The sequence below is a fragment of the Carassius gibelio genome, chromosome A1, assembly GCF_023724105.1.
Source record: "Carassius gibelio isolate Cgi1373 ecotype wild population from Czech Republic chromosome A1, carGib1.2-hapl.c, whole genome shotgun sequence".
NCBI classification, from domain to species: domain Eukaryota; kingdom Metazoa; phylum Chordata; class Actinopteri; order Cypriniformes; family Cyprinidae; genus Carassius; species Carassius gibelio.
In genome coordinates, this window is record NC_068371.1 from 32,838,182 (window position 1) to 32,858,817 (window position 20,636).

The window sequence follows — 20,636 nt, forward strand, 5'->3', positions numbered from 1 at the left end:
GCCAGAATCTTAAAGGAGTCCCAACATGTGTTTTTAATCCAGTAGATATTAGAGTAAAAGGTAAAAACAACCCCGTCACATGAGAAACTGGTTCATTAAATCAGCAGCAGCTGCAGCAAAGAGACGCTCCACACATTGATCAGTAAAGCTGACATTCACACATTTCACTCTCAATCAAGACACAATCATGATATCAACTACTGCTAATATTAATAACTATAATAACATTTAATCTGCAGTAATTATTGATCATAAATGCTGAATGTTGCAGCTGTTTGACTGCTGTTACAGTGAACTATTACAGTGAAGACAGAGCTTGACGTCTGCTTACTCTTTACTGTACAGCACTAGACACTATTTTACATTATTATACATTTAAAGAGCTCTGCATTATGACATAAAATAAATCAAACCATAGAAAAGGTGGATGAGTGTGAATGGTAATATTATGAGTGATATAGGTCTAGTTTTCTAACACATATTTACTCTGTCAGCATTGTGACCACATTAATGTCACAAATAAAAGATTAAAACTTACATTTCAGCAGCTCACACACGGACATGAATTATTCACACAAAACAAGCTGAGAGTTTGTCATTTAATGAGATCTGTGTTAAATATCCATTTACATGTCAGTCTTTTGTGAAAATGACAATACAGCAGGAATGATTTAATCCTTTGATAATAATAGTAATAATTATATTTAATCTCTTCTAGATTTCCTGTCTGTGGTCTCTCAGAACAGCATTGTGAAATTGTGTCTTCAGCTCTACAATCCTCAAACTGTGTCCTGAGAGAGCTGGATCTGAGGAACAATGACCTGCAGGACTCTGGTGTAAAGTTTATTTCTGATGGACTGAAGAGTCCAAACTGTCAGCTGCAGATACTGAGGTATTAAGAACATAGAAGTGTGTGTGTGTGTGTGTGTGTGTGTGTGTGTGTGTGTGTGTGTGTGTGTGTGTGTGTGTGTGTGTGTGTGTGTGTGTGTGTGTCTGCAGATACTGAGGTATTAAGAACATAGAAGTGTGTGTGTGTGTGTGTGTGTGTGTGTGTGTGTGTGTGTGTGTGTGTGTGTGTGTGTGTGTGTGTGTGTCTGCAGATACTGAGGTATTAAGGACATAGAAGAGATCATTTACAGTCGACTGATCACAGAGTGTGTGTGTGTGTGTGTGTGTGTTAGGGATGGGCATTTTGGGAAATTTCTCATTTCGATCATCGATTTCGAAAACGATTAATCGATTAACTGGGGGTGGGGCTAAATGGGGGGGGGGGCATGTTCATAATGTATATAATGAAAAAATCTGAAGATTGTTATGAAACTGAAAAAATAAAAATCTGATATGAAAATCTGTCTATGAAAACATGCACACATGACTAGGACAGGTTAGATTATGATTATGATCAAGCAATGTTATTAATAAAGGAGCAAGAAATATAGAGAGAGAGAGAGAGAGAGAGAGAGCGCGCGCAAGCTCCCTTTGATGCGTTTTCATGACAGCGCGCTGAAAGATGGGCAAGGACAGATTTTAATATAGATTCCTATAAAGTTCTCATTATAAATGTATGGCAGATTTGTGCTATATTTTCTACGTTATTAAGTGTAATAGGTGTAATTTTAAGTTTTATTTTTAAGTTAAGTTTTATTTTCCATAAACCAGCTGCGCGTTTTCGAAGCCATATGAATTGAATTATAATGCCCACAAATATGACGGAAAAAAGCTCCATTATTATAACATCAATAATAAAATAATAACAATACTAATAGAAAAATAAAACATTTAAGAGCAATATCATTATCGGGCATTGCTTATATGAGCATGAAACGAATCGCTGATAGGCATCGATTTCAACATAATTGTTCATGTTAATTAATCAGACTTAGACTAGCTCTTGCAACTTTTATCTGAAAAAAATTCGCCGATGCAGATGTGAACTTGACCGAAAGTTTAACTCGGATTGCGCTTTACAAACATGAAAGTACAATAAATTCACATTAGTGTCACTATCGTTATTTTTTATGTATTATAATATTTAATTAATATTTTGTATTCAATTTGCACATTCTGATCAACCAAAATATTATTTAACAGCATGGAAATCACTGATTATTGCTAAATAATTGAATAAGATTTAAAATATAGATACAAACTATGACAAACAAATAATTTTGATTTCGTCATCTCTACGAATATGTTTAATGTAATGAGGCTACAAATATATCCAGTGCATTTTATTTTATAAAGACCATTTCATTATTTGTCTGTGATTTTAAAAATTAACACACAAAGATACTTTTTCTTTTTTATGCTACTTTATTCAACTGCATTTTTTTTTAACAAATCATTGTCTTCCAGTATAACTTTAGCAGGATATTTTGATCCAGCGGTGAAACGTAGTTTTTAAAAGATAAAGAAAAAAAAAGTTAAAAAAAAAAAAAAGTTTAACCAAACAACTATTATAAGGTATAAAACAGAGACCAAATAGCCTAAATATTTTAACTATGGCTAAAGCTCAAAACTGAAATAATAATATTATATAAAAAAAATGGATATTATATTTACCACGACCGGTGAAACATACAAATGTCTATTCAAAAAGATAAGGCGGTCTACGTGCTCAGATGAGAGCCGCGTGCGCAGTCTGTTCACATTTAACGTTAGTGGAATAAATTCGCTCCGCTGGAACAGATGTTGCAGGAACAGCCAGGCACCACTGGACAAGTAAAACTTCTCTGTCCCTGAAACTAATGGGCAGCAAATCTTTCACCACCATTTCAGCGAACAGCTTTGTCGTCTTCTCGGTTCTGCCTGCGTTGCATTTAGGTCTTATGGCAAGTGATTCAACGCTCGTCTGAGTTGCCGCTCTGTTATCGCCAGATATTTTATCTACACATTTTAGATGATAGCGCATTGTATTTGTTGTTGTATACACTGTATTTTTACCGTTCTTCTCAAAGGGAAACCATCACCATGTGACTTTGAGGCCATGATTATCTGTCTTCTTACGTCTTTTGAGGCATCAAGTGGGAAGCTAACCAATCAGAGATCAGGGCCCCGCCCAACGTGCTGCCATAACCAATAACAAAAATTACAAATAATTTCGATCATCGTTTACGTGATCGATCATCGCTGTTGCGGTCGAGTACTCGATCACTGTTGCACATCCCTAGTGTGTGTGTGTGTGTGTGTGTGTGTGTGTGTGTCTGCAGATACTGAGGTATTAAGAACATAGAAGAGATCATTTACAGTCAACTGATCACAGTGTGTGTGTGTGTGTGTGTGTGTGTGTGTGTGTGTGTCTGCAGATACTGAGGTGTGTGTGTGTGTGTGTGTGTGTGTGTGCAGATACTGAGGTATTAAGAACATATAAGAGATCATTTACAGTCAACTGATTACAGTGTGTGTGTGTATGTGTGTGTGTGTGTGGATGATCTGTCTGTGTGTGTGTGTGTGTGTGTGTGTGTGTGTGTGTGTGTGTGTGTCTGCAGATACTGAGGTATTAAGAACATATAAGAGATCATTTACAGTCAACTGATCACAGTGTGTGTGTGTGTGTGTGTGTGTGTGTGTGGATGATCTGTCTGTGTGTGTGTGTGTGGATGATCTGTCTGTGTGTGTGTGTGTGTGTGTGTGGATGATCTGTCTGTGTGTGTGTGTGTGTGTGTGTGTGTGTGTGTGTGTGTGTATGTGTGTGGATGATCTGTCTGTGTGTGTGTGTGTGTGTGTGTGTGTGTGGATGATCTGTCTGTGTGTGTGTGTGTGGATGATCTGTCTGTGTGTGTGTGGATGATCTGTATGTGTGTGTGTGTGTGGGTGTGTGTGTGTGTGTCTGTAGATGATCTGACTGTTGGTGTGTGTTCTTGTCTCTTTCAGTCTTGCTGGCTGTAATCTCACTGCTCAGTGTTGTGAGAGATTGTCTTCAGCTCTACAATCCTCAAACTGTGTCCTGAGAGAGCTGGATCTGAGGAACAATGACCTGCAGGACTCTGGTGTAAAGTTTATTTCTGATGGACTGAAGAGTCCAAACTGTCAGCTGCAGATACTGAGGTATTAAGAACATAGAAGTGTGTGTGTGTGTGTGTGTGTGTGTGCAGATACTGAGGTATTAAGAACATATAAGAGATCATTTACAGTCAACTGATCACAGTGTGTGTGTGTGTGTGTGTGTGTGTGTGTGTGTGTGTGTGTGTGTGTGTGTGTGTGTGCAGATACTGAGGTATTAAGAACATATAACAGATCATTTACAGTCAACTGATTACTGTGTGTGTGTGTGTGTGTGTGTGTGTGTGTGTGTGTAAATACTGAGGTATTAAGAACATATAACAGTTCATTTACAGTCAACTGATCACAGTGTGTGTGTGTGTGTGTGTGTGTGTGTGTGCAGATACTGAGGTATTAAGAACATATAAGAGATCATTTACAGCAGGGCTCTGAAACTGTTCAAGGAATGAAAACGAAAACCGTAAACGAATGAAATTTTGACAGGAACAGAACCAGAAACGAAATCAAATGTTATAGTTCCGAACAGAATCTAACATTTTGAAATGGCCATTAACCGGTTAATAATGTTATTTTATCGTTCCATTTAATATTTAAAATTAGCTGTCAATGAATCATGAATTCCAGAAGTATGTCATATGCAAATGTGACGAGTGAAATGTCTGCTCAGGTCTGAACTCATCATAGATCAGTCTCAATGACAACGCACCGCACTTAGAGTTAATCTGAGGATAGTGTGAGATGAATTCAACAGATCACACACACATGTGAGAGAGAGAGAGAGAGAGACAGAGAGAGAGTGAAAGTGAAAGTGAAAGTGAAGTGACATTCAGCCAAGTATGGTGACCCATACTCAGAATTTGTGCTCTGCATTTAACCCATCCGAAATGCACACACACAGAGCAGTGAACACACACACACACTGTGAGCACACACCCGGAGCAGTGTGCATCATTTATGCTGCGGCGCCCGGGGAGCAGTTGGGGGTTCGATGCCTTGCTCAAGGGCTCCTCAGTCGTGGTATTGAAGGTGGAGAGAGAACTGTACATGCACTACCCCCACCCACAATTCCGTCCGGCCCGAGACTAGAACCCACAACCCTTCGATTGGGAGTCCAACCCTCTAACCATTAGGCCACGACTTCCCCACGTGGGAGAGAGAGAGAGAGTGAGAGAGAGATTGATTTGATTTTAACAAAACTTTTATTACAACACAGTGTACAAGACATTACCTAGTATTTAGGTAGAGAGAGAGACAGAGAGAGGTAGAGAGAGAGAGAGAAAGAGAGAGAGAGAGACAGAGAGAGGTAGTGAGGTAGAGAGAGAGAGAGTGAGAGAGAGCGGTAGAGAGAGAGAGAGAGAGAGAGGTTTAAAGCACTTTATTTTTCCATTACACCTTACATCACATTACTGAAAAAAACAAACAAAATAGAAAAAAAATAAAATAAAAATACAATTAAATTTTTCCTAAAATTTCACAACAAGCTGATCATCCTGAACTGTACATAGCACCTCATTAAAACACCAAACATCGGAAAAACACACCAAATTATTGGTAAGTTTGTAATATGCAAATTTCAAGTTTCAGCCTTCCTTGCACCAGATGCCTAAACATCATCTCAGGGTTTATTGTAGAGAGTTGCAAACCTTTGTTTTTTTCTGGTTTTCCAGATTGCCAGTTTGGCAGTTCCTATCAAATAATTTAGTAAATCCATTTTCCTTCTCATTAAAAAAACTGTATTTCAGACCCCCAATAAAAACTACTTCAGAAAAATCCTCATTGAATCTTCTAAAACAAGTCTCAAGCAAATTAAAAAGACCTTGTAATCTGTTACACTTTAACCCCTTTGCGTGCAAACATCGCTGACGGCCCCAGTTTATTATTGTTTCACTTTCACAGCACATTAAACATCACTGTCTTACTTCATCTGGACAAACTGTGCATCAATGGAAAGTTTAAAGACTCAAGCTTCGATATTTGACCAATATTTTGATAAAACATTGTTGCAGTGACAGATATTTAGTGATTTATGTCAGGAGTGCAAAATAATAAATCCGTATTATGCCACATTTTGAATAGAAATTCACAACTCACTCATATTCAGTCACGTCAAGAGCGGTTTATTTGTGTTCACATAGACTCACTGAACAGCGTCAATAAGGATTTACAGACCAAAGATGCATATCTGCGGAGATATATGGATATATTTACTGATGTTTACTTCATATTTCTTCAGACAGAATCGTCATTTCTATTCATTTTCCACGGATTTACGCGATCAGATGATAAACAGCCTCTCCCAGCGATCTCTGTGTGCGTGCAGTGGTCACAGCTCGTGCGGTGTGTGACTCAGACTCTGATTGGGTCTTTCAAACGTCAATCTTAGAGTTTCATATCTGGACACCGCCCCATCGTGTCACATGCTTCCTGCACACTTCCTGGTAGTTATCTGGCCAAAACAACACTGAAACACCTCTGTACACACAAAAAAAAGCTTGGTATGAGAATTTCTTGAGATCTGGGGCGTTTTTATAAAAAAAATCGAAAATGTACATGGGAAATGCTAACTTGTGCAGCGATGAAAAAGGCTACAAATAACATATTTTTACAACAGTAAACGACCAAATTCCACCCCTGATCGCTAAAGGAAGTTATTATAAACACTCGATCGGGGTTTAAAGTGAGTTTTGAGTAAAAGTGTATTAATAATTTCATAAATTGTCAGATGTAGCTTGATGCTAACGTTAGCACCAATGCTTCTAATAGCAGGTGCTTTTCTTCTTCATAATGCATTTTTGTCTCAATAATTCACGTAAGGTCGTAAGAAAATGTTTTGTTGTATTTTTATAGTAAGACTTTTGATAAATAAGGGCTAAATGCAAAGAGAGACTGAAGTGAGATCGCTGCTTTGTTGCTTTGTAAAGCCTGAAAAACCACAATCAAGGCTAATAAAGGTGGAATAAAAACAAAAGAATAATGATAAAAGAATAATGCGGATAATGTGTCATACTTGGCGGAGGTGTGAAAGAACCGTTTGGTGAGAACAATACAATCATGATTCGGGCAGTTTTCAACAGTGAAACATACACAAAATACACAGAAGAGTTTACATGTGAGATCTTACAGAGATGACAAGGGCCATAAATCAATCTGATGAGCCTTCTCTAAAAACACACATGACATGGCCTTAGAAAATATTTCATAAAATTCACAGTTTTACAGATTCGATTATGAAATTTTTTATGAAGTCTTGGAAGACTTGTGGCCTTAGCTACACTGTGTTTTCAAACTCATTTCCTACATCAACATTTTTTTAAATACATTTAAAACATATGTTTTTAATATTTTTATTTTTGTTTTTATGTTTGAGCTTATATATCTCTATTATCATAACAGTCTGAGTGATTCTGATTCCTGAACAGTAAACTTTAAAGTGTCAGCTTTGTTAACAAAGGTTGGTTATGTATCTAGTGAGAAAGAATCATGAGCAGAAACCTTTTTATTTTGGGTATGTAATTTCGGTCTCCATGCCAAAAAAGGGGGGTTACTAGTAAGGGGTTAAAAACAAATGCTCCAGGTTTTCCTCAATCCCACAGAACCGACACCCCCCCCCCCCCATCCCCCCCCCCCCCCCCCCCCCAACTGATGGATTGAGGTGTGCCACATGCCGGTCCGTAGCGATGGTCCGGTGGATGATCCTCCACTGGAGGTCTGCCGTTCTCTTCCTCTGGAGTCCAATGTTCTTGCTCATCTATGTCTCGTTTCACTTTAAAAACAGTTCTCCATGTCTGCAGCATAAACTTATAAAACGGTGGAAGCTCTGACAGGCTTATTTCCTCTAATTTCATTAAAAACAAGTGTTTGTCTAGACCAAGTCCTCCTGCCTGCTTCAGCAAAGCACTTGCTGTTTTGGCCCATGTCACATCTTTATAAAGAAGTCTCTGCACAGACTGTAATCTGAAAGCTCGGATCCGACTCCTCAAATCCACCGAGCCTTGTCCGCCCTCCTGGACTGGAATATACAGGGCAGCTGCACGGATCCAGTGCTGTCCACTCCAGAAGAAGTTGACCAGTGTCCTTTGAATGTTTAAAATGAGTTCTTCAGGTGTCTCCATGACTGCAGTCCTGTGCCACAGCATCGATGCGGTGAGGTTGTTGATGACCAGGACTCTCCCCCTGTAAGACAGTTGTGGCAACAGCCACTTCCACTTTGTCAGTTTGGCAGACACCTTTTCCAGCAGACCCTCCCAATTTTTCTTTTGAAACTGTTCATTACCTAAAAAAAACACCTAAAGCTTTAAAACCATCTTGTCTCCAGCGTAACCCACCCGGGAGTTGAGGAAACCCTGTGCCTTCCCACCCACCAACAGTAAAACCTTCACTTTTGAACCAGTTGACTCTTGCAGAGGAAGCTCTTTCATACAAACCAAGAGTTTGATTTAAAATTGTGATGTCCTCCTGATTTGAAATAAAAACAGTAATGTCATCTGCATATGCTGATAAAAATAACTTAAAATTGTCCTGTGAACTACGAATTGCTATTCCATTGAGATTCTTCCTCAACCTGCACAACAAAGGTTCTATGACCAGGCTATAGTTGTCCAGACAGTGGACATCCCTGCTGGATGCATCTGGTCACCAGCACAGACACATTAAAATACAGCAAATTAATGTAAGATATAAAACTGTCACCAAATCCAAAACACTTTAAAACATTAAAGAGATATTCATGATCAACTCCATCAAAAGCTTTTTCTTGATCTAACGATAAAAACCCAAGATTTCCATGATAAAACTGATTAATGTCGATCATGTCTCTTAATAAAAACTGGTTGTCCGTAATTGATCTTTCAGGAATGCAGTATGACTGGTCCTTGTGAATCAACTGGTCTAAAACATTTTTCAGTCTGTTTGATAAGCATTTGGAGAATATTTTGTAGTCCGAACACAGTAAGGATACAGGTCTCCAGTTCTTTAAAAATCCCAAGTCCCCCTTCTTTGGAAGGAGAGACAGGACGGCTCGTCGACAGCTTGTGGGAAGTGTTTTGTTCTTGATGCAGTCCAACAACACTTCATAAAAATCTGGTCCTATTATATCCCAGAATTGCTGATAAAAATCCACAGATGAGCCATCAATCCCTGGAGAACGGCCAGTGTGTAGCTGACGCACTGCTTCCGTGAGTTCTTTAAAAGAGATTAAAGTGTCCAGTGCCTCTTTCTGCTGGTGCTGGAGCGGAGGCAGTTCCTCCAGCAGATCCTCAACGCTCACAGCATCACAGCTCTCATCGCTGAACAGCTGCGTATAGAAGTCTCTCGCTAGCTTCCTCATTTCAGCTGGATTTGAAGTCACCGATCCATCTTGCTGACGGAGATGACACATTTGCTTCTGATGGACACTTTTTCTCTCTAGATTAAAAAAGAAAGCACTTGGAGCGTCCATGTCCTTGACAGAGCAGAATCTGGCTCTTATCAACGCTCCCTTTGCCTGCTCCTGCAAATAAGAGTTCAGTTCTTGTTTTTTTCTTTTTTAAAACATCGCAATGCACAGCTTCACTACTAGATACAAGATTTCTTTCCATCGACTCAATGTCCTTCTGTAAAGTCCTTACTGTGTTTTTCACTATGGTTGATGTTTGGGAAGCATAATTCTGACAGAAATGTCTTATGTTCACCTTTCCCACATCCCACCACTGACACAGACTTTCAAATGAAGACTTTTTCAACTTCCAGTTGCTCCAAAACACTTTAAAACGTTCACAAAATAAAACATCATTTAAAAACTTAACATTTAAAAGCCAGTAATAATTAGACTTTTGTGTCTTCTTTATGTTTCAAACCAAAGTAATCATGTGGTGATCTGAAAAACCATTGGGAGAAATAGAAGCATCAATGACTCTATTACTCCACATTTCGTTCAAATAAAACCGGTCTAATCTTGCTCCAGAGACTCTATCATCACACACTTTCAGCCATGTGTATTGTCTCACATCCGTGTTTCTTGTTCTCCACACATCTATTAGCTGGAATTCATGAATAAAACTTAACAGGGTAGCAGCAGATTGACTGTGAGGCTCTTCACCATTTCGGTCTACAATAAAATCAGTTGTGCAATTCCAGTCACCACCAATTACCAGACACACACTCTCATCATACTTCTGGACAGCATCTCTTAATTTCATAAAAAGATCCTTGCGTTCTGGACCGTTATTGGGAGCATATATATTTACCGGCACAAACACAGTTTCTTCGTATTCAATTTCTGTTAGTAACAATCTGCCTTCAACAATGTTGTCTATATTTAAAATGTTGATATTCATGTTTGCAGAGAATAAAATGGCAACTCCTGCACTGTTGTTTGTGCCATGGCTTAAAACAAACTTGCCTTCCCACCACATTCCCCACTCAATTTCATTGTCCTTGTTAGTGTGGGTTTCTTGTAAAAAAGAAACATTAACCTTTTTAATTTTAATAAACTCAGAAACCATTCCTAGTTTTCCCCGGTCTCGTCCACCGTTTATATTTAGAGATCCCACCCTTAAAACATCCATGTAGGAATATAAAAATAAAGAGGACAGAGACAGAAAGAGACAGCAAAAAGAAAGTTCACCACGTGATGTTTAAACATTTTGGTGTCTTTGGGAAACAACTTTATCTTTTCTCAATTTTGTTACCATTTTCTTCAGTCTAAACCTCTTTTTCTTGTCTAAAGCCTCATAACTAACCGTTCTCTGAAATAACAGTACTGATGCTATGAACTTCTCAGGGTCTGGGAAAAAATCAGTGACATCGAAAGCCTTGCCAAAAGTCGTGTCTAGAAAGTCATTTATTTATTTTAGAGTGTACACGTCCCTTTCTATCTGCAAGCCCACATCAGAAACCTCAGAAAAAGTATCATCATCTTTCATTTCTGTCTCACAGTTTTCTTGCTCGGCCCGGCGTTCTCTGACGCGTTCTCCCCGACGCCCGCGCCGCTCGGCCCGGCGTTCTCTGACGCGTTCTCCCTGACGACCGCGGCGCTCGGCCCGGCGTTCTGTCGCGTTCTCCCCGACGCCCGCGGCGCTCGGCCCGGCGTTCTCTGACGCGTTCTCCCCGCCGCCCGCGGCACTCGGCCCGGCGTTCTCTGACGCGTTCTCCCCGACGCCCGCGGCGCTCGGCCCGGCGTTCTCTGACGCGTTCTCCCCGACGCCCGCGGCGCTCGGCCCGGCGTTCTCTGATGCGTTCTCCGCGACGCCCGCGGCACTCGGCCCGGCGTTCTCTGACGCGTTCTCCCCGCCGCCCACGGCACTCGGCCCGGCGTTCTCTGACGCGTTCTCCCCGCCGCCCGCGGCACTCGGCCCAGCGTTCTCTGACGCGTTCTCCCCGCTAACACCAACCTTATGTGGGCACATTAATCGCTTATGGCTAACATCCCCACAATTAAAACACTTCATACTCCCAGTATTGGCATAAATCATGTAAGCCTTCCCCTCATGCATCACCCTAAACGACACGTCAATACTCGGCTCATTCAGGAACATGAACACTTGTCTTCTGAAAGACATTACATGTTTTTACGACTCATTCTTACAGCCGAGTGGAAGCGCTTTCATTGCACTAGTGAATTTCCCGTAGCGCGAAAGTCCACGCTCAATCTCCTCGTTGGGAATGAATGGAGGCACGTTTGACACGGTTACTTTTGTGGTTGGAGCAACAAGCGGTGAAACAATAATAAATTCTCCACTTACTACAATCCCGTTTGTAATCAAACGGCCTACGTGCACCTCCTCCTTCACAAACACCACCACCGCTTTAGTCATACGAGACGCAGATGTAATATTCTCGTATCCGATCTCCTCTCCTACCGCCACCAACACATCCTCCACCGCCACACCTGACGCAGGAACACACCTGACGCAGGAACACACCTGACGCAGGAACACACCTGACGCAGGAATACACCTGACGCCATGACGGAGGGAAACAGGTGGCGTCACCCTTTAATGGAGAGGGATGCCATCCCGATCCCAAACAAAACACAACTACACTCAAAAACAAAATCAAAAATAAACTATAATCTCCTTTACAAAATAATATTTTAGTTTTAGTAGAAAAACGAAAGATTAGTAATAGAAAAAACCAAAAAGTCGCCCTCTCCACGTGGGAACCCTCGGACACCCAACCCTCTCAGACTCAGAGAGAGAGAGTGAGAGAGAGAGAGAGGGGGTAGAGAGAGAGAGAGAGACAGAGAGAGAGAGTGGGAGAGGTAGAAAGAGAGAGAGAGAGTGGGAGAGGTAGAAAGAGAGAGAGAGAGAGAGAGTGTGTGTGTGTGTGTGTGTGTGTGTGTGTGTCTGTAGATGATCTGTCTGGGTGTGTTTATGCTACCTCTTGGGGACATGGATGTGTTTTTTTACCTTCCATGTGGGGACACGATGACCAACTGGGGACAAAATCTGTGTCCCCATAAGGATGCCCATTGGAACTGATAGAAAATAGCATGCTAATATAGCCTGTGCAAATTTCTTAGCTCCTTACTTGTGACCCCAGAAGGTGGTTTTACCAGTGTTGGAGTGTGAGGGTGTGTGTTCGGATTTGCCCCCTGAGCCGGGTCTTGGTACTGCAGTGTGCATATTTAATAAATCTCCGCCTCATATTTACATGTATGGCGGGAAACTAAGAAGACGTGTTTCCCCCTATGGCTCGGTCCTGGTACAGCATTGTGCATAATAAATAAATGCCAGATATTACATATCAATAAATGCTACATATCTTGGACGCAAGGAAGTTATCTCAAGTTAACTGCTCAGCTTTTGATGGATATCAATCATGTATTCTAGTAAATTAATAAAGTATGATGAATATAGACTATCGTACGCTTCGACTATAAAAATTAATATAATTTTCAGACACTTTGTATGTTATAGCCTAGTAGGATGTTTAGATCTTGTTCTACAAGCAGCCATAAAATATCAAATTGTTTTACCAAAACGTTGAAAAACAAACACCTGCTAAACATAGTCAATTACTAGTACTGAAATCAGAAACCCATGTTGTAATTCATGTTATGTTAGTATCATGTTAGTAGATCGCGTTGCTTATAGCTTAGGCTAGTTAACAAGATAGCACACGTGATTACAGTAGGCACAGCCTGTCCACGCAACGCAGTAACCCCACCCATTTGTATAGCGCCCAATACAAAGTAATGATAAAGCTATGAAACAACGTATATTATGTAATTATTGTTATCCTACCTTAGACATGTTGTCGGCGAAGATAATGTCCAAACTATCGTTTGATGTCAACAGGGACGGACTGACAATCTGTGCGTTCTGGAAAAGTCCAGAACGGCCGTCCGTTTAAACTTACGGAAAAAAGGCACAGTATAAACATATAAACTACCGGTATTTATTTACTTCAGATCACCGTTCGCGGGGCCGGTATACGTCACCATGGTAACCGCTGCGCGACTCAAGTTATTTTGCTTAGAATTATGGGTAGTGTAGTATTTCTCCAGAAGATCGCAAATAACAAGGTTGATTTTTATACTTTGTGGCTTTTATGGGAGCAGAAACTTTCGTTTCTCAGCCTCGTAGCTCATGGTCAATCTAACTTGGATGGTTTAGGGGTCTCCAAACTTTTTTAGCTACTTTTTAAAAATGAAAGTGGCCGAGAGCTATATGCAAAAATTAAATCTATATAAAAAAAATAACTAACATAAATAATGTCTCATAACTCTCATATTAACAACTATGCCAACTGTTTTAGACCTAAACGAGTTATTGTAAGCCTATATGTCACCTTTAATTGACATATAAAAAAATTATTATACTGTAAAAACACATAATTATTGTTGATTTTATAGTACATCATAACTGTAATTTCATGATTATAGTGACCAAAATGAGCATTGTTATCACATAATCCTATTCAAAAAGTACTAATACTACACAATAAAATCAATTCACCAAGTTTTATGTCGAAAATCAGCAAATAACAAATAAACTTACCATCAATATGCACTTTTTGTTTGCATAAACATTAAAATAGTAACATTAAAAATGATGGCCAAATTTGAAAGGAGTGTTTTGCAACATGTTATCTACTAACATGTACAAGTTCAAATAAAGTTTTGACAAATAGTTTTTATAAAAAGATTAACCTTGCATATTTCAGTCTTTAAATCATTTTTATAAAAAGGATGATTCAAAAAAGAAAAAATACTGACATTTACAATACACATTAGCTTATCTTTTATTATTAAGAGTAAAATTCGGTCTGATTTTCCCGTGGCGTCGGTCGTTGCCATGTACCATACACTCTCCACAATGACAAAGAAGTATTAATAGCCTAGCTAATGGATTTCCACTACCGATAAACGCTTGCTGTAGTTTGGTTGCACCCCCATCCTTCATATTGACTCGTTGCATCTGGAAAAAATGAGTGGGTCGCTTCAGTTATTTGAAATAATGAACTTCAGCGCGCAAAATACGCCATATGTGAACGGCCCTTGGCGAGCTACCTCCAATCAGGCCACGAGCGACGTGTTGGAGACCACTTTAGACATTATGTCTGAAAATAAATATCCTAGGGAGAAAATGAATTGGATTTTCCTGTTCTGTTGGGGGCCCCCTTGGAGGATCCACTGAGAAGCAGCTCAATTTAGCGCAGAATTCTCTATTTCTCTTAAAAACCCACAGATGACTATGTGATTTAAGCTTGTTAAAAGCCAGATGAAATATCACTGGTATTCTCAACATACTAACGTAATAAACAGGCGAAACATTGTTCCAAGAACAAACCAGTGAGAAGACATTTCACTCCACAACTTATGAATTAACTGAAGTAAAACAAACATTTTTTTTGGCAGAAATATACCTGTATAAATTCATATTAAAAATGCTATTATATTAATATAGTCATGTAGGCCTATGTAATGCAGTAGGGTAATGTTTTTTAAGAAGTTATGGCAGTTTATTTATTTATATTTATACTAAATGTTTGGGCTACTGTTTTTGATAACACATACAATAGGTTTATAGAAAATCAACAAAAAAATCAATAAATATTTTCATAATTTTTCAGGAATTGTTGATTTTTTTTTTAAACACTTTTAAGTCTGAACCAGAATATCAAGATATTTTATTATTTTGCATATGATGGTGTGAAGTAAAAAAGCACCACCATGTTATATGTATAATAAATATTTGAGTATGACAAACACAAATCCCTTTTATTTTATCCCTTGAGGTAGCCCTCGTAAAACACAAAAGGGTTAGTTGGAGGATGGAGACCCCTGGTATATTACTATGTTTTATAATTATATGTTTGTGTAATTTGGGGTTTCTGCCTGCAGTGACGTTTCATTATTTGCATTTTATGGCATTGTACATTTTTGTTTTTATTTGAAGGCTGAAGCTTCATTAATAAATACAACCCCAATTATCATCATTGGTTTGATATGTTACTTGCTGTGAATACTTTGTCTGATGGGCTACAGTATTGTGGCATAGTATCAGGACATCCTGGCTAGTGTCTGTTGCACAGGGGCGAATGACCGGATGATGGGCCTATTTGGGAGATACTCCAGGGCTGTTTTTTAGCCCCAGTCCGTCAAATCTATTTACTCTGCAGCATAACTCCACTGACAGCGAGATTTAACTTGGTAAAAGGTGATGATCCAGTTTCGCACAGTAGATGGATATAGTAGGTAAACACAGTAGTGCAAATTAATTATGAAATCTGCACTTATCTAAAAACATTTGATTTCAGTAAATTTACAATTACAATGTCGACTTCTTCAGGTTATCAGGTTAACGCACAGTACACAATCTCTGAAGGCAGAAACTCTCCTTGAGACTGTCACTAACTGACTTCACAAACTCTAACCAAAAATAGTTACACAAAACATATAATTGTAATGAATACACATTTAAAATAATGTTTATGATTAGATTACATTTAGGTGTGCATATTAATCACATGGATTTCTTTCATTGGCTTTACTTTTTTTTGTTTATTAAGTCATATACACTGGGGAGAAAAAGTACTTGATAACCTGCAAAATTGCCAGTGTTTCCCACAAAGTATAGGAGTCTGTATTTTTAATCATAGGTACTCTTAAACTCTGAGTGACGGAAACTAAAACAAAAATCCAGAAAAAAAAAGAAAAAAAAAATCACATTGTATGATTTCAAAATCATCATTTTGCAGTTTATTGCATGATATAAGTATTTGATACACCAGAAAAGCCAAACTTAATTTTTGGTGCAGAAACCTTTGTTTGCAATTACAGACATCATACATTTCCTGACGTTCTTGACCAGGTTTCACACTGCAGCAAGGATCTTCAGCTCCCTCCAAACATGCTCTGTTGGGTTCAGGTCTGGAGACAGAGCTTGAGATGCTTCTTACGGAGCCACTCCTCAGTTGCCCTGGCTGTGTGTTTCAGGTCATGCTGAAAGACCCAGTAACAACCCATCTTCATTGCTCTTATTGAGGGAAGAAGGTTGTTGGCCAAGATTTCACGATACACGGCCCCATCCATCCTCCCCCATACAGTGCAGTCGTCCTGTCCCTTTTGCAGAAAAGCATCCATAAAGAATGATTACCAACCATGAAGCATGGAGGTGGAAAGAATTTCCACAGCAAGAATTTCCACCTCCATGCTTCATGGTTTGGATGGTGTTCTTGAGGTTGCACTCATCCTTCTTCTTCCTCCAAACACAGCAAGTAGAGTTTAGACCAAAAAGCTCTATTTTCATCTCATCAGACCACATGACCTTCTCCCATGAATGAGTATGTGGACAAGTGTCTTTTATACAGGTAAGGAGTTCAAACCGGTGCAGTTAATAAAAAGTGGAGAAAAGGAATCAGTGTATCAAATGCTTTTCCTCCTCACTGTAGATAAATGAGGGGAACACTTATTTTAAAAGTGCCATGTTGACACTGTTTTGGAGTTGCAACACTGAGTTCAAATGACTGCAAACAATCCCATATGATACTTCATCTGGTGCCCACTCTAAAGCAAAACTATATTCTTTCCAGTTATTAATTTAAAATAACTTTCATATTATCTGTAATCGAATGTGTTCCATCCTACAATTCCTCCTTTAAAACCCTTGCCTCACACTTGAATTGCCAGGCAGGAGTTTATTTTACTAACGTGATTGTTTCTTTAACCAACGTGACAAAATATTTTGTCTTTTTTATTTATAATACAGAGCTTAACTGTAGAGACCTACATTTCGGTTGGATAAAGGAGGGTACATAAATTAACCAATATCAAAAGCGTATGTTGGTTGATTGTTGTGGGTTTTTCCATCTTCACACACACACACACTCGAGACCGGTGTATGTCCTGGTTAAGACTATCCGGGTCCCCACATGGTCAACCCCTCCCCCACACCTATACCCGCGCGCGCGTCTGGAGCTAATGATTGCATCTCGTGACTCACTCACTGGAGGAGCAGGTGAAAACGCAGCAGAAATCAACGTGTTCGTCTCCAAGGTAAGCTAAACACTTTTATTTCAAATGTAATTCGTATGTTAACATCATAACAAATGCCACTACCATATATTATGGAGAAGGTTAATAACAAAGCAGGCCTTTGCAGTTTTCTGTCGAGTCGGGCTAAAGTCAGTATCATGTTAGATAACGTTAGTTTGCTAACGCGCCTATACATGTGCAATGTAAATGGAAACTATTTAGCTAACTACCACTACCAAGCGACTTTTTAGATAGGCACGATTGAAACTTAATGCATGCCATAAATCCTATTATTTTTTTTTTTTGTTGCGTGTTGTATAATTTAATCACAAATGTGATTGATCGATAAATGTATGTTTTATATGATATGCACACTACAGTAGTTAGCTTGTATGTTAGAATGGACTACTATGACAAATAGCAAGTTAAATAGAGCAGGGCCGGCCCGCGGTATAGGCAAATGCTAAGGGCGCCAGAATGAGTGAACGAGTGAATTTTTTTTTTTTTTTTTACATTTTTTTTTTTTTTTTTATAATAGGCTACTATTTAAAAACCATTAATTCTAAATAATACCAAATAAAGCAAAAAAAAAAAAAAGTCCGGTTTTTCAATCTTCCCCCGCCCATCGAGTGCTTGAAGTGCGTCAGAAACAGAGCGCGCGCGCACGATCAGTTGGTAATTTGTTGTGTCGCGTGCCCGACGCCGCATCCAATGTAGACAGCACTGCTTTTGTTAACACACAGCTCGTAGAAACGGGCCTGGCAGCTCGCGCCAGTTCTAGACACGGTGAAAGTTTCCTGATTGTGACGGAAGGCCGAATTTACATGACACATTATAAATGAGCATAGTCTGCGATAGATACAGTGCCAAAAAGAAGAGAAGAGGATAAAGACAGAGGTAAAGAGATGTAGTGAAAGAACAATTTATTGCATAGGAGTAAGATACTATAATTTCATGGCAGTTATTTTTACCTTAAACTCAATGTTAGCAGTTGTTCTGAGTTCTGAGTCCCCAGACTGTGATTTTGTACAATCATGTCAGTTTTAAGACGCATTTTTTATTATCACTTTTTTATTCATGTTTTACTCTGCAGTTGTGCAGTTTTGGGGGGATACAGTACAGGCCAAAAGTTTGGAAACATTACTATTTTTAATGTTTTTGAAAGAAGTTTCTTCGGCTCATCAAGCCTGCATTTATTTGATCAAAAATACAGAAAAAAATTAATATTGTGATATATTATTACAATTTAAATTTTTTTTTTCAATTTATTATACTTTAAATTATCATTTATATATCACATGATCCTTTAGAAATCATTCTGAGTGTTGGAAACAGTTCTGCTGTAATGTGTGTGTATGTGTTTGTGTGTGTATATATATATATATATATATATATATATATATATATATATATATATGCTAAATCATGAACACAATGACAGGGTGAAATGGGCTGTGATGCATGGGGCGGCAGGTAAAATCTTGCCTAGGGCAGCAAATTGGTCAGGGCCGGCCCTGAAATAGAGTATAGGATCTGTTGTCACTACAGCGTGGTTCGGTTGTATGGCGGGAGAAAAGCTGCCATCAGGGGTAGGTACATTAATTATCTGTAGTAAAACTAATTAGACCATTTTTAAATAACTGAATGTTCATTTAAATTATTTAAACATTATAATGGACCTACTGTATAGGTGTTTTATGTCGTAGAACAACTTAAAACATCTTTAAATGCTTGAAATCATTGATTTTCACTGGTAGTTTAAGAAAACGCTTGACTGCAATGTAGGCAACACAATCCCAATTATACCATATAAAGACTATTATTGTGTTATATCTGACAGGCTAAGAACTACTTTGTCATACAATTGGCTAATCAACAAACTTATGTCTCTTGCTACTTAGGTTTTCACTCATGGAGAGAAGACGACGACGACTTGGACCAATCCAGGATGCGGAGTACCATATCCAAGCGGGGATTGATAAACCATGTCTCCAGCAGCGTTTTATCAATAATTTTAAAGGTAAATGTTAAACTCCTTAATATGATTTAGCTGGAATCAGTGAAATGCCTTCAGTGATCAAGTCTCTTGCTCAAGAGCACACTGCACAATGGTGGTTGCTAGTACACAGGGATATTAGAACTGACAATTCAACAGATTTTAGACATTTGATAAACCATTTTTTTCCTTCAGCCCAGCCTGATTGCCGTAATCTAAGGGTTTGACAGGGATTATTCCTTGTAAAATTATAGAGCACAAAAATGCCTTATTTTTTGGCTCTAAATTGTTAAAATTTAAATAATTGGTAGAATTACGGACACTTATTGTTATGTTTAAAGCAAAAAATAGAGTATTGCCCACAGACCTTCAACAATTGTTTGTCCTTATAGCAGACCTGCCAACATGTACGCATTTTTCGTACTCTGCATGCATTTTGACCCATAAGTACGCTTGTACGATTCGCTGCTCTCTAGGTACGCATTTTGTTGCTTCTCGCATTTCGCCGATTTCAGTTTCTATGCAATCTATGACGCTGATTCTGCCGCTGATCCACAGCGTGTAAGTGGAGTGAAAAGCTTTCGGCCAATCAGAGCGCTGCATGTTAACCCACCGCCCACCTGCCCCTCCTATCCACAAGCTTAGTTTGCAGTTAGAAAAGTGGTGGAATGGCTTGAAATCTAGGAGTTTTAGACAGGCCAGGTGCTGATTAACGTAAGATAAAGGTAACAGTTAGGCTATGTTTAGCCTAATTGAATTTATGAACATTAAAAGTGACCTTGACATGACATCATAACAAGCAGTCCAGCTGTGACGAGCTCAGTTCAGTTCACGCTTCCATTTAGGCTAACATGTAAGGGTGGCCCTGCGAATAACGCACCTAAAAGCTGTCACAAAGAACCGGCAAAAGTAATGATTATGGATATTTAAATAATATAATTATTAATAAACAAGTGTTTTCTGTATCAATGTCGTGTCGACTGCAAAGATAAAGTTGACGATGCAGTCTCGCGATCTTCGCAGTAGTGAACGCGCCAGAGAAATGCACATTTCATACGGATTAACGTTACATAAGCAGAGAGCAGTCCGTTTTCTTTCGTTTTGAATTCTGTTCAACCCTCGAGTCATTTTCTCCCGATAACCTTGAAAAGAACTTAAATTACGCTTTCAGTTTTGATC

At 39.0% G+C, this 20,636-nt stretch overlaps 1 protein-coding gene across 33 annotated transcripts in view; it reads left to right on the plus strand.

The window, feature by feature from the left end:
* The first annotated feature begins 16,820 nt into the window (after positions 1–16,820).
* LOC128021339 (uncharacterized) overlaps positions 16,821–20,636 on the plus strand; it is a 28,031-nt gene continuing 24,215 nt past the window's right edge. For 32 of the 33 annotated variants that reach the window (XM_052608490.1, XM_052608643.1, XM_052608960.1 and 29 more), the window contains exons 1-2: positions 16,821–17,482; positions 19,363–19,481. In XM_052608490.1, coding sequence (XP_052464450.1) covers positions 19,373–19,481 — 109 coding nt within the window. In that variant the 5' untranslated portion in view covers positions 16,821–17,482; positions 19,363–19,372. Of the gene's footprint in view, positions 17,483–18,914; positions 19,482–20,636 lie in introns of those variants that run through there. The other variant, XM_052608558.1, reaches the window with a different exon arrangement.